Consider the following 14,090-nt stretch of genomic DNA (forward strand, 5'->3'; position numbering starts at 1 on the left):
GTTTAATATATTTGTATATTTTTAACGAGAAGCAAAAGCTGGATTCGTTAAATATTCGTATTATACAAACAATCGACTTTACCGGGTTTTAGACTATTATATCATAATATTATAATGACTGAGATTTCTAATATTATTATAATATATGGAGTTGGTCGGTCGGTTGATCGGCGTTATTAAAATAATAAAACGTATTAGGTTTTTGCTTCCGTTACATCCTTTCTTATAATAATTATAATTATTAGTCAAGAATTTCGAGTGAAGAATTGTACGAGTATGTAATATTGTAATACAGATCATTATAATAGCGACGCAGGTTGTTCCGTTAATGTATTATGCAGCTGCTGTTGTTGCAATTAATACGCGGATGGGTATATATTATATGGGTTATACGTATACGGTATACATTACTATACACACAACCATTTATGACCGCAGCAACAACATTAGGTACCTATTACATCTGACTTCACGCAGTATATTATATTTATGGAACACTAAATATTTCGTTAAGCAGTCAACTTAGTCAATACTACTCTTGTCGTGTACTTCCAGACGGACTACACAGATCATTAATAGTGAAATAAATGAAAAAAAAAATATCACAAAATCACAAAATAAGAATAGATACCTATGGGTTATGCAATATACTAATATGTATAATATTATATTATACCGTACGCATCCTGGAAGAATCTACCGTACCTATATATATACGTCTTATAGCCGTATACAGTGCGTCAGACCATTATGAAATTACATAATAATATATAATGTTGTAAGGTCGCGGCTTTTGAATGGTATCCGTATTGCTACTATATAGAATAATATATATTATAACATCGTACACAGTATACACGATATCCACTATTATAGCGCGACCATATATATATTACACGCAGTGGTTTACAAACAAACCGTGAGTCTCAGCACCCAAGGATATACACACACGTGTATTATATAATGTCGAGGATTTAAATAAGTTTCGCGCGATCGACGAAACGTGTCCAATCTCTTTTTTTTTTTTTTACATCGTTTGTAAAGCTTTGGTCAATGCCACGACACATGATACTATACGCATACCGCACATTATGGTATACATATTATAATACCTACCTATAATGACAATTGGTACACTATAGCTAAAAAGGCATATCGTCGTATAGGGTTAGGTACTTTGACTGTTTCTGAAATCATATCACTGTGGGTTTACTGAAAAAGTAAAAACACGGTCGATGGCTATTCAATCGAACCTTTACACAATACATTAACATTGGTTTTCTGTTTGTTACCGAAACGTAGGTATTTATTGTTTTATACATTTCAACTTTTAGTACCTAATAATATACTGTACAATAAAGTTATATTTACTAAAAAAAAGAATCAATCAAACGGGAACTATAATACTATATATATATATAATATTACACGATATAAATAGAACACGCGGTAAATCAAACAGTAACTGCTATACTGTTGTCGAATTGGTCGACCGACCTATAAAATAATATATTGTTTAGACCGCCGAAGAAACATGTGCGACTGTATTGTACATATTTTCTACTTTCGAAAATAAAAATAATTTGAGAACCTAATGTATACCACACACACACACGATAATATGACGATTGCGTCACGACGGGATCTAATGTCTCAGACCACCGAACGCGATACCCCGGCGATATCGAATTATTATTGCCGGCGTTTCGCCGGGGCAACCTTTGGGGCTTCGCGGCGATCGCGACTGCCCGGACATGCCCGCGACGCGCTACTGAGAGTGCCGTCCGAGCTGCAGTCTTAGTCCGTTTCAGAAACCGAGTCCAAGTGTGAGTGGCTATAGAAAATCGCAAGATGCGCGGTCTACAACTACGACAGCTGTCCAACGCGTTGAAACCGGCGGCAGCGTTACGCCGGCACCTGACTTCGTCCACGGCATCGGCGAATTTCGATCTCGGCGGAGTGTTCGTGCCCATACCCACGCCTTACCTGGCCAACGGCGACGTCGATTACGGAGCGCTCGCCTACAATTTCGAACGATGGGAAAAAATACCGTTTAGAGGTGACCGAGGATCCGAAAACCTATATATATATATCAATACATTATTATTTGTTTATCGTTTTGCTGTATTATGATGATGTCTAAAAGCATTAGCCGATGAGCTCATAGTCGTTTCAAACCGAAAATCGAATATTTATAAATAATATAAAACCGATTCGTAACACGAGGCGGACGCATGGCTTGAAACGTTAGCGCCGCTTCCGCAATTAATAAAACAAAATGAGTAATAGATTATACACAAACGTTTTTACTCATCGCGGTTGATAGATAAGGACAACAATGCCGATATTCATTAATTAAATACTACGCATATTAAGAGACAGTGCTTTAGTACGAATAGGTTTTGAAAAGGGACCTATCATCGCTATATTGACTCGATTTATTTTACTGGACGTTACGAGTGTACTTATACTTGAGTTTTATCTTTCTCGTGTGTTTTTAATTTTTATTCATAACAATTAAATATGATTAATAATATTTGTCAAACCTACCAATCATATGTTTACTTTGTAAATAGAACGGAATTCTGATACGATCATAACGCTGGCCACAAAGTAAATTATAAAATGCCTTAATATATTTTTAAAGTATGTACTATATATGCGTTTATATATACGCAAATAACTAAATTCAACAGTAAATCAAAATTATATTTCATGCATACGAATAAAAAATTATAGGTAGTGATTTATAGTCTCATATTTTGTAAGCTTATATTATAGTTATAACTAAGCGTAAACGTTGAGCGTTTTCGGCCAATTTTGTGATTTTAATACTTTACCTCCAACGTATTTCAAAGTAAAATAATTATCAAATAAACAAATAAAACTAGATTACTAGATAATGAGCATAAAACATAAGTATGTAGAATCAACATAGAAATCTTATTATTATATGAAATAAAATAAACTTACATTTTATGTGATGGTAAATAATAATATATAATATAATATAAGCAATTATATTTTAAACAAATTGAAATTTAATATTCTTTATTGACTTATTTGTTTTATGAGAATCATGTAGATTTCGAATTCAACAATAAGTAACTTATAACTCATAAGGGTCGACGGAAACAATTACAATTTACATTGTCTGCAGTTGGCTCCTAAAATTATGTTTTTTAAAAAAATAAGAAAAATTGATTTAAATATTTAATATTAGGTAATAGAAAATATTATTAATTTATACATTATTTCATTCCACAAAAATCAAGTTTGTAAAGAATACATTACCACAACAAGTGTGGTTTCGTTTTTATTTTTCACAACAAAGTATAACATGCAACTGAAAAATTATTATACGTTTTTATGATTAAACGCACTTAGTTTTACATAACAACTTTCTTGTACAACGCTTTACAAAAACCATTTTATTTTCGTACTATTGTACGACCAACTCGATTCTATACCATCAATAAAAGAGACAAAAGTTTAATTTAAAGTTCTGTTTAAAACAATAGCAAATTGTAAAACTTATTTTATAATAAATTAATAATGTATTATTAATGATAATTTATTATATTATGGTGGTTCTAAAATTTAACTTTTAATTATTTCAAAAGCACTTCATTCACTGAACTTGTAAAAAAATAGATTGTACACCGTGAATTTTTATTTTAATAAGCAACGGATTTGTTGTATTAATTTTTGACTATTTGGGAAAAAACTAATATAATATTTATGTGAAATTCAGTCATGTAAAAAATAAGTACCTAACTTTAATGATGTTTTTCAGGATATTGTGTGGGCGGATCTAATGGTGAAGGACCATATTTAAAAGCCGAAGAAAAAATAGAAATGGTATCCAAAATTCGATCTATGATTGGAAAAGACAAATTACTGATTGCTGGAACGACCTGTGAATGTAAGATAATAAAAAATTTAAATATTAAATAATATATATAGGCGTAAATGGAATACACAAATGTATGTATGATTATAATATTGTATACTTGAGTATTTACTCTATTATGTTTTCAAAATCAAATAAAATTATAAAATACATTCAAATTGTAGATAAGAGTAGTAAATTAAATAATATACAATAAATTTAATTTATTTTACTTGCATAGCTACCAAGTTAACGTGTGACCTTAGTAAAGCTGCGGCTGAAGTTGGAGCAGACGGCGTTTTGGTGATGAGTCCATTCTACTTTAAAACTAGAATGACGGTGGGTACCTAACATCTAATGAATAAAACGTTATAAAAACATTTTTTTTTTTTTATTCTGCTTACATTTTGTAATTATTAATATCATATAATATATGGTTAATTAGTTCGAAAAGTGATAAAAAAAAAAAAAAAAAAAATACATCCCTAAACTAAAACACCGTAGAATGACCAGTAATTAAAAAGGTTCAAAAAGGAATAAAATTAAAAAACTAAACTAAACCTATATACAGGGTGTTTTGCCGTATTTGTATCTATAATATTTTTTCCGTTTAAAATATTTCAAATATGATGATACTTAAAAACGTTCACTATAAATAATAGATGTACGATTATTAAAATTCATAGTTTTTCTTAACATGTGTCTTAAAAGTTTAAGTCTCAGTTTACAGTATTAATTAATATAAATATTTTAAAAGTTAAATCAATGTTTTCCATGATGTGTCCATGTATAACGGGTTTTAAGGATTAGGCAGGAGGCAGGTACGGGGTAGAGGAGTAGGCATAGCATATTATCTATAATAAATGGGGGAGATAGACAAGGACAAACATATCGAAACATCCTGTATATAAAATGTATGTACCTGCCTACGAGTATACTAAAAAAAAAGGAAATGAAAATTAAAATAGGTGTAATATATTATAATTAATATTAATTAAAATAAAATAAGTACAACAGTCGTGATTATTTTTCTTCTTCTGTGACAATATTATAAAACGTTACGGAAAAGTACCTACATTTTAATTACTTTATACATTCACATAATTTTCGTTCACGATTGTTCCATAGAATTAATTATTTTAAACCAATTGTACAAAGATACGCGATGATATTATAAAATAAATTACAAATTTTATTTATAATATAAAATACTGCAATACCGTGAAACCAAAATGCTCGTTCACTCTCGCGGTGTGTTAATTTTAATAGAAGTCTAACACTAATAGTATGGAATATTACGATAATTATATTCTGATAGAATACTAGGTTATTCTTATTTTTACACAATATGATCTATTGATTTAGGTTTAGTTAACATGTCATTGATAATATTTAGTCTCGCGGTTGTAGTGTTAGACTTCGAACAAATAACTATAATATATATATAATAATAAAATTGTATTTTAATCAACAATAAAATAATCGTGATTAATGCATTAGGTATGACGACAACTTTAAACCGTCTTACCGTTAGTCAAAAACCAAAATTTAATAGATTTGCAAAAAAAAAAAAAAAACATTTTTTTGAAAATATCCTCAGTCCCTATAACTTGCAATAAAATACTTGATTTTATTATATGTAATAATGTATATATATATATGTGTGTGTTTTTTTCTTCGAAATCTTTTATCACAATATGAGATTTCAGGAGGACTCGTTATACGATCATTTTGTATCGGTGGCAGACTCGTGTCCTGCGCCCGTCATAGTGTACAACATGGTTCCCGTTACAGGTATCGACCTCAGCGTCGACGTATTGAAGAAAATGTCCTTACACCCGAACATCGTCGGCGTTAAGGATAAAGACGTAAGCCGCGCGCTATTTGAATAAACGGAAATGAGAATATTACAAAACGTAATGCACGCGACTACCTTTTGTTTTTCTTTTTGTTTCTGGAATTCCATGCACGCCGTGTAGATGGGAAAACTTGCAGCACTGGTCACCGAAACGCAGGACCAAAGATTCCAAATCGTCGCCGGTTCGGCGAGTTATTTATTGGCCGCCATGCTCGTCGGTAAATCGCACGACCTGTATATTTAAATATTCTTATAATGTCTATCGTCCCTTTGAAATAACTTTGTTAAGGTTAAGTTTTTTTTACTTCAAGGATGCTCGGGCGGAATAAACGGTTTGGCTGCTGTGCTTGGCGAACCGTTGTGTAAAATGCACGAACTGGCAGTGGCGGGTCAGTGGCAGCAGGCTCTGGAATTGCAGAGGAAACTCGTCAATATTGATTTGCTGGTAAGATGTTTGACTGATTTATACATACAACGTGATAGAATGCGTGCGTAATGTGCACTTAAAATCGATGTAATTTAATTATACGATTCGGTCAAAAAACACGATCTGGAATTCGGTTGGATGGCGAATTTCTGTTACATTATAGTATTTCATATTTTTCACGATTTATTCAAAAAAAAAAAAAAAAATTAAACGTGTAACATTTGGTATTTTTCCCTTGGACAATTATTAATTTGGAATTTTTGGCATTATATACACATACCTGCGGGCCAAATATTATAGTTAGCCTAATATCAGACTGTTACAACAATAGAGGTGTAATCGTTTTGAAGTCAATCGATAACGCGTATACTCACATTTTGTGTATAGACGTTTTAAAAGTGACCGTGTAAATGCTTAAATAACTAAAAACTACATTATATTCTACTGTGGATTTTCCATATTTTTTTCATAATCGTTTCGTGCACGCGTGTAATGGAAATAATGTAAGACATTTCGTATAGTAGTATATGAATAATTATTATATTATACGACGACTGTCGTGCAACAGCTGCGGCGACAGTATTAATTTAGAAATTGATTATGTTCACTCAACGTAAATATATAAATAATATGATGTGACAACTAGACATTACATAAATATTTTAATTTCTACGGTATATCACCTGTGGTACCTATTGTATCAAAAACGTATTATTTACTACCACTCAGATTTACTGCGGTTGATCGATATCGATCGCAATAATATTGTTATATTCATTGAATATAAATTGACTTGGGGATTTAAACTGTGTTGTTTTGCAGCTGATGCAAGAATGTGGACCGGCCGGTCTAAAAGCTGCGATGGAACTGTTGGGCTATAAAGGGGGTTTGTGTCGATCTCCGTTACCGCCGATCAGCAACGAGAAAATCGCAAAAATCAAACGGACGCTAGAAAAAGATGGATTTTTGTAATGGAATTAAACGATACAAATACAAAAACAGAAAACATTACAATTTATACAGAATCATATTATATATATATATATATCATATATATATATTTTATTATAAACAAAAATCAATACATTATTTTATACAAGTACATACAATTAATAAGATAATTATATCGATACATTAACTTACGATCAACGTAAATATACATTTTTCTAAATAAATTAAATACAAAACTAATATTTTAGGAATAAACACATAAATATATATATTCATAAGAAGCATTTATAATAATTTCACTAACGGAATAAAGGACACCGTCAACAAAAACCGTTATAAAATGTTGGCTCAACGTTTTTAAAAGTATAAAGATGTTTGTACGTTGCTTAAAAATATTTTTTTCTTTCGATGTATTTTGCCATGGCACGTTTAAGAGTTTATATATGTTCAACACACTTCGTTGTAAGAAGAATTGCGTACACGAAAAATATTAAATTAAAAAAAAATCAAGAATACGTTAAAAACTTTACGATAAAAAACAACAATATTACTAATTATCATTTTGGTCATTGAAATCGTTGATGAGATAGGTAATATCATTTTTAAGAGTTTATGAACAAAAACAATTTATACATAAATATTAAAAAAAAAAAAAATGGTACAATTTAATTCCGTTTTCATTAGAAAAAAATTCTGAGTTTCGAACGATTTGTGTTTTAAAACTTGGTAACGATGTAAATAATAATAATTTAAACTTATTCGACTAAACATAAAAATAATTAAACATTGAATACTTAAGACTAACTTCTGGTACTATAATACACACAATATATCACAAACGCAACGTTGATTTTTTTCTCATCTTCATCCAAGCTTGTTAACACGGGCTGTACGAGGTTAACTTTGGAATCTCCACGGCGACAAATCTAGTTCCGCCAAGATCTGTCTACACGGGATCAATGCGTTCCTGTTTTGGAGATAAAATAAAATGTAAATAAAATATGTATAAAGAACAAATAAAATTGAAAACCGTTTTCACTGCGACTAGCATCCACTTTAGAATAATATAACGGTTGTATGCGATTTGCACGAAAATCGATCCCAAGTACAAAGAAATATTGATAAAAATTGGTAAAATGTAATTTTAATTTACAGCCCACATAGATGGGTGGGTATGTAAGATAATGTAGTAATTTGTACATCGAAGTTAAAACCGATGGCTCAGAATTGAATAGGTTATATCTAAATTAATTATGTAAAAACAACTAAAAATATGTGTAAGATATTTTATCGATGTATGTTAGACCGCAAAACCGATTAATTAAAATCGTATACAACTGTACAAGTACAATTATTTAGATCTGATCACATTTGTTTTTTTAACTTATACTTTATAATATATTAAGTATTATTTTTGTGTTCAGAACTCATGTTCAAAATAAGCTGTCGTGTTTTTAACCTAGATTAACGAGAGGAACTAAGACTTGAATTTAAATAAATATTATCGATTAATGATGCAATAGATTTTAAATTTACAATTTAATATAATATCGTCTATACAATTTACGCGTGATACAAGTTATACAATATCATTATTTGGTGCATATTAAAAATTACATTTTTGATTAACTATAATTTTGATGGGGCAATTTGAATTTCCTACCTAATTATTTTGATGTAAATATAATATATTACAACTCTATTATAAAAACTTACCCGGGGTTGATTTGTAGGAATGCGTTTCTCTGCATCGTCTGTATGTTATCGCCAGTCAAACATATGAGAGTGGACAACGAAAACCTCCTAATGACGGAAAGTTGATCTAAAACAGTAAAAATAATGTTAAAGACGATGTCATTACAAACAAACGTTTCTGGTTGACCGTACAAGCGTGACGGTAAATTAATAATGACGTGTATTACTAGTTTTTACTATACACAATGATTTTCTGACCATGCAAATCCTTATTTCGTCTTTAAATTGTGCATTTATTCAAATTGCATTTTTTTTTTTAGTAATCTTTGAATATACATTTAAAAACTTGTACTATAACAATTATTAATTGTTAGGTTTAGAATATATGGGGACTATGATCATTTTAAAACTTTTAAAACAATACATATTTTTCTGATGTAATTTTATAATAATTGTAAACATTGTTTTGTACTGTACTTGGAGATAAAAACATTTTCTAAAAAAAAAAAAATCATCTGCTTAACAATTTATAGACAATGGACGGAGGTGGTGTACTTATTTGAAAAAAAGCAATTTTGTAACGTAATAGGATACTTTTTACATAGCATAAAAATATAATTATTTTAATACGATATTTAAGTATTTATACTTGAAAATTCAAATAATCAGAATTGTATTAAATGTTTCGTTGAACACTATAATAAGAGTGATTTTGTAAGCGTGAGCCTAATATCATTGTATACATTATATATTTATTATGCTTGACAACTGCAGAAGTACTCAGTGAAAAACATTAATGCTTACCCGGGGAATAAGCTCCAGGCGATATATCGTACTCGTAAAAGAATCGATCGCCTGCTTTGTAACGGAAGAATCCTTCTCCGAGGACGCATCTAAAGGAAGGAGTGGTTAGCGTTCCCGGAATAATTCTTTCGAGCATACCGCCGACCAGGTAATCGATGTCGTCGACTGTTGGATAGATTTTAGCTAATCGTTCAATTCTCTGCAAATTTAATATGTTTAAGTGTTTGCGGTCAAAACGGTCCTTGATTAATAATTATTATTGTTGTGAAAATTACCTCTTCGTCCATGACGTCTCTGATATCATCGAACGACGTAGCCTTCGGTAATCCGCATAACGTCCTAAAGTGATTATACGACGGTATTCCCATGTCTCGACCACGTTGGATGTCTTTCGCTACTAAATCTTGTCCCAGAGGTCCATTAGCTCTGAACAGCAAATCTGTAATCTGAAGAAAAAAACGACTGGTTTATTAAATATTCAATTAAATTATAAAACGTATAATAATATTTTAAAAATCTGTAATTTCGTTTAACGTCTAGTTTATTGCGATTATTCAACTTAGTTGTAACTTGAAAACACAATTATTAATAGTGATAATGAAAAAATGAAAATTTCTACAAAAATATAATGTAATTAAAATGCACAATTGAATTATAAAACAAAATTGTATTGTTTATTCGAATTTCATTACAAGCTATAAACATAGTAAATGTATAATTATCTTTATATATATTGATATATACCATATGATATGAATATTATTATGATCAACATAATAATAGTTATTTTACGTATTCATCGAATGAATAAAAAAGTTATAATTTGGTGGATAAAATTGTTGATACATATGTACTTTATGCCTATGCTTTATAATAATTAGGATTGGCGTGTACTAGTTGCCCTCAAAAATACCTTTTTTTATACCAAGTCCCCCTAAACTACATAGAATAAAATGCATCAGTTTCCCTCAACCTAATGTACCAATTTCCCCCGCATATAATTATGTACATGATTATAATACAAATCCATAAATTAGGGAAGGTAAATACGTTAATAATAATAATTATTATAATAAAACGATAAATACAATAATTACAAGCGGCATTGAATGTAATTTGTCAAAAAGGTAAATTAGTATAAAATTATAAAAACATAAATTTATATTTGCAATTACATATAAAAAGATATGTACGTAGGTATTGTAATTTTTAACATAAAAAAATTCGAAGAATAAAAAAAAAATATTATAAAATGATAGGTAACATTTATAAAGATAATATGAATAGATCGATACAGTAATAAAAGAATAAATACAATAATTATACTTCGACGCGTCTAAAATTACACACTCTGGTAAAATACTCTTTGTACCACGTTATCTATTATTATTATTACAAATTATTTTATTCTCATACACTGAGATTATTATTTATATATTTACCTCCTCTTTTTTACGGATTGGTATTATAATCATGTATATAATAATAATATGCGAGAGGAACTGGTACATTAGTTTGAGGGCAACTGGTACATTCGGTTCAGGGCAACTGGTCAACACCCATTTGGATTTTTATATTCCAAAAATGCAAAATATGATGATAATGTTATGTTGTAAGAAGTCCTACCAACATTCTCCTTAAATATATTCTCTGAACAATTAGAAAATTATTTTTTTATGAAAAATTATCAATGGACATACTCGTAAAAATATATGCTTATAATAATTTTTTTTTTTTTATCAAAACGATATACAATAAAAATAACATGAAGACTGTGAATTAAAATTATTAGATGCACAAATAATAATGTGATAAACTTAACAAAGTTTTCGTTCAATTAAAATTCAAAATAATAATAGAAAATTAAAATAAATTAGTATTATTTTTTTCATAGATAATCTACAAAATATTCCAAGATATTAGTTGGATTAATAAAAAAAAACTAAATATCCTTTAGCTCCTGAAATATACCCAAGTATGCAAAAACACTATTTCTTGTGAAATCTGTGTTTGATGATCGTCTTAATTTTCATTCTAGCATCATTCCACATAACAATCAATGAAGAAAACAAAAAAAAAATAATAAAAATCCGCGTTCTACTTAAAATCAATAATTATAACTTATATGTGCAAGGTAAATCAGTACTAGCAAATTTGTTCGGTATATCATTAAATATTTTCTCTGTGTTAATTGATTGCGTTTTTAATTTAACAAAAGAAATGCAATGTAATTTTTATACGCGTATAACACACTTAATGTCTTAGAGTAGTAAGTTATTGTTAAGTATATAATGAGCGTGATAGCCATTAAATAGATTTTTTATCAATCGATTACATCTCAACTAAAACTAAAAATGTTGTGGTATTTTTGGTGCAAACATAACTTTTATTTCACGAATGACCCAGACGAGAAAAAGTAATAAATCATAACACCATTTATGTAAGTACTCACTTCTTCACTGAAAAATATGTCTTGTGCCTGTTGAGGTTGTGTCGCTATGCCTCTCAGGAACATGTCATAGTTACCCGGTCTTTGTATGATTCCGGGCTTGTTCATCCATTCACTGAAACGTGTCGGCGCGGCACCGTTTTCGCGATCTTCGTTCACCAAGCTGAAAGATTGAAAATAAAAACAATTAAGCGCTTTGGTCTTTTGTGTTCGGGTAATCTTTTCACTCACTTAAAAACTGACGGTACCAGGCTGTGCAATGATCTAAACGCTCCACCGGCGAAACTAGCCAATGTGGACGGATTAATGTTTGAATTGTATAAATTACTATAACCTTGTTTCAGCGGAGAGATGCCATTTTCACGAACATAATTTTCACCTATAAACAATACAACTATTATTAGCGACAACTCACACGGTGAAAAACCACTAAGTCGATACGATTATTATTGTTTTCCTATTTTTGTTTTATTTGTTTCTATTGAGTTAAATCAACTGTGTATAACTAACTAATGGTTTATATTTGCGAAAAAAAACTATCGATATATATATTGTATATTATAATATTTTTAATATAAATTATAATATCACGCGGTAAGACATGTAATAAAGAAAGGATTAATATTTAATATAGAGTTTAAACTATTTTATTTATTTGCACGTGTATCCAAAACAGTTACATACATTCCTTATGTCAAAGGATCTTTGTATTTTAGGAATACAGAATTAAGTCGTCTTTGTTGAATAAACTATTTAACAAGAAATGTTTTGAATGGAATAATGACAAACAGGTAATATTATATTTAATATTTCAATAATATATATATAAAAACATTACTATGAACATAATTTGAACACTCGTCAGTTTATTTTAGTAATACTTTCGTTATAAAAAATATTCTATCTATTGTGTGTAATAAAATCAAAAGTGATTTAATTATTTTATATTTGTATGCACTATGTTGTACGTGTTGGTTTTTTATTAGTGGTATAACGATATTATTATTAAAACCAAAGTTTATAATGGTTATAAAATAACGAGTAACATAATATTACTATTATTACGGTTGTTGTTGATATTACTATTAGTACGACATTGATTTCCATATTATTACAACTTATGACTTATGTAGAATTTATATATAATTGATAACATTTATGTAATCTTGTATATGTTCTTTAAAACGTTAAAATGTCGTTATTTCGTTTTTTTTTACTCTCGTATAAGATTGAATGGAAATAAATTATGTAAATGTAAATAAATCTAACACTAATGGTAAAGATTTAAAGCTTATTTTACTAACGTGTTAAATTTAAGTATTTTGAGTAAGACTATAAAGACGTTAAGATATAATTTATCTTAGTCATAATTATAATTAACAGTGTTTGAAACTGTATAATAGCATCTATATTATTAAACTACCTATATAACTACGTACTTAACTTGACTTTTTAAATTATATTATGTAAATTGTAATATAAAATTAAATTGAACTTAAGTAGATTATTATGATAGCACATTGTTGCATGCAATTTAATTTTGGATATTATGTATAGGTACTATTGTTTTGGTCTCTGCAGCAAATGAAAACTGCGACATTGGTATTTAGTTAAATTACCTAATAAAATTGGCAGGAACTCGTTGTACGTGATGTGCTGAATGATGGCGATGACAAACTTTCTGGCTTCTTGGTACAGTATCTCATCGGTCCATTGAGGGTTGAGCTGCGCAAATTCTGTCGCCAAGAAGTTGTGTAACCGTAAAAGGGCTACTTGAGACACGGCCATGTCGGGATGCTGATTTACTCGACCGTCGCCTAATCAAGGTGGACAGAAATGAGAACATATTTTTTAAAAATCTTTCAACACTAATATTTTTGCTATGAATCTAAAATTATTATTAATGATACGTGCACTTTATGTGGGGCTCATACTCTCATATGTTTTTTAATATTAAGAAGAAAGTTTTGTGAGGTAGATTATTTTTGCATACACAAGTTTTTTTTCAATAATC

The 14,090-nt window shown here is 29.4% G+C and overlaps 2 protein-coding genes across 2 annotated transcripts in view; one reads left to right on the forward strand and one right to left on the reverse strand.

Moving 5' to 3' along the window:
* Positions 1-1,756: 1,756 nt before the first annotated feature.
* LOC132929136 (4-hydroxy-2-oxoglutarate aldolase, mitochondrial-like) lies at positions 1,757-7,202 on the forward strand. Its single transcript, XM_060994256.1, has 7 exons — positions 1,757-2,059; positions 3,797-3,925; positions 4,134-4,231; positions 5,602-5,760; positions 5,872-5,968; positions 6,062-6,195; positions 7,000-7,202. The coding sequence occupies exons 1-7, from the start codon at positions 1,852-1,854 to the stop codon at positions 7,147-7,149; spliced, it is 975 nt and encodes a 324-aa protein (XP_060850239.1). The 5' UTR covers positions 1,757-1,851; the 3' UTR covers positions 7,150-7,202.
* The window catches only part of LOC132929135 (peroxidase-like), a 44,247-nt gene continuing 37,348 nt past the window's right edge, over positions 7,192-14,090 (reverse strand). The window contains exons 7-13 of the mRNA XM_060994255.1: positions 13,696-13,893; positions 12,308-12,455; positions 12,080-12,239; positions 9,903-10,073; positions 9,628-9,826; positions 8,845-8,950; positions 7,192-8,095 (exon numbers count right to left, since the gene is read on the reverse strand). Of these exons, the coding sequence (XP_060850238.1) occupies positions 8,026-8,095; positions 8,845-8,950; positions 9,628-9,826; positions 9,903-10,073; positions 12,080-12,239; positions 12,308-12,455; positions 13,696-13,893 (1,052 nt within the window). The 3' untranslated portion in view covers positions 7,192-8,025. The remainder of the gene's footprint in view (positions 8,096-8,844; positions 8,951-9,627; positions 9,827-9,902; positions 10,074-12,079; positions 12,240-12,307; positions 12,456-13,695; positions 13,894-14,090) is intronic.

Source organism: Rhopalosiphum padi, chromosome 4 (assembly GCF_020882245.1).
Source record: "Rhopalosiphum padi isolate XX-2018 chromosome 4, ASM2088224v1, whole genome shotgun sequence".
In the NCBI taxonomy this organism is placed as follows: domain Eukaryota; kingdom Metazoa; phylum Arthropoda; class Insecta; order Hemiptera; family Aphididae; genus Rhopalosiphum; species Rhopalosiphum padi.

Excerpts from the sequence above, each read along its gene's own strand:
- LOC132929136 (XM_060994256.1), top strand. The coding sequence starts at position 1,852 with ATGCGCGGTCTACAACTACGACAGCTGTCCAACGCGTTGAAACCGGCG. Across the intron at positions 3,926-4,133 it reads TGCTGGAACGACCTGTGAAT|CTACCAAGTTAACGTGTGAC; the intron begins GTAAGATAATAA and ends TTACTTGCATAG. Across the intron at positions 5,761-5,871 it reads TCGGCGTTAAGGATAAAGAC|ATGGGAAAACTTGCAGCACT; the intron begins GTAAGCCGCGCG and ends CACGCCGTGTAG.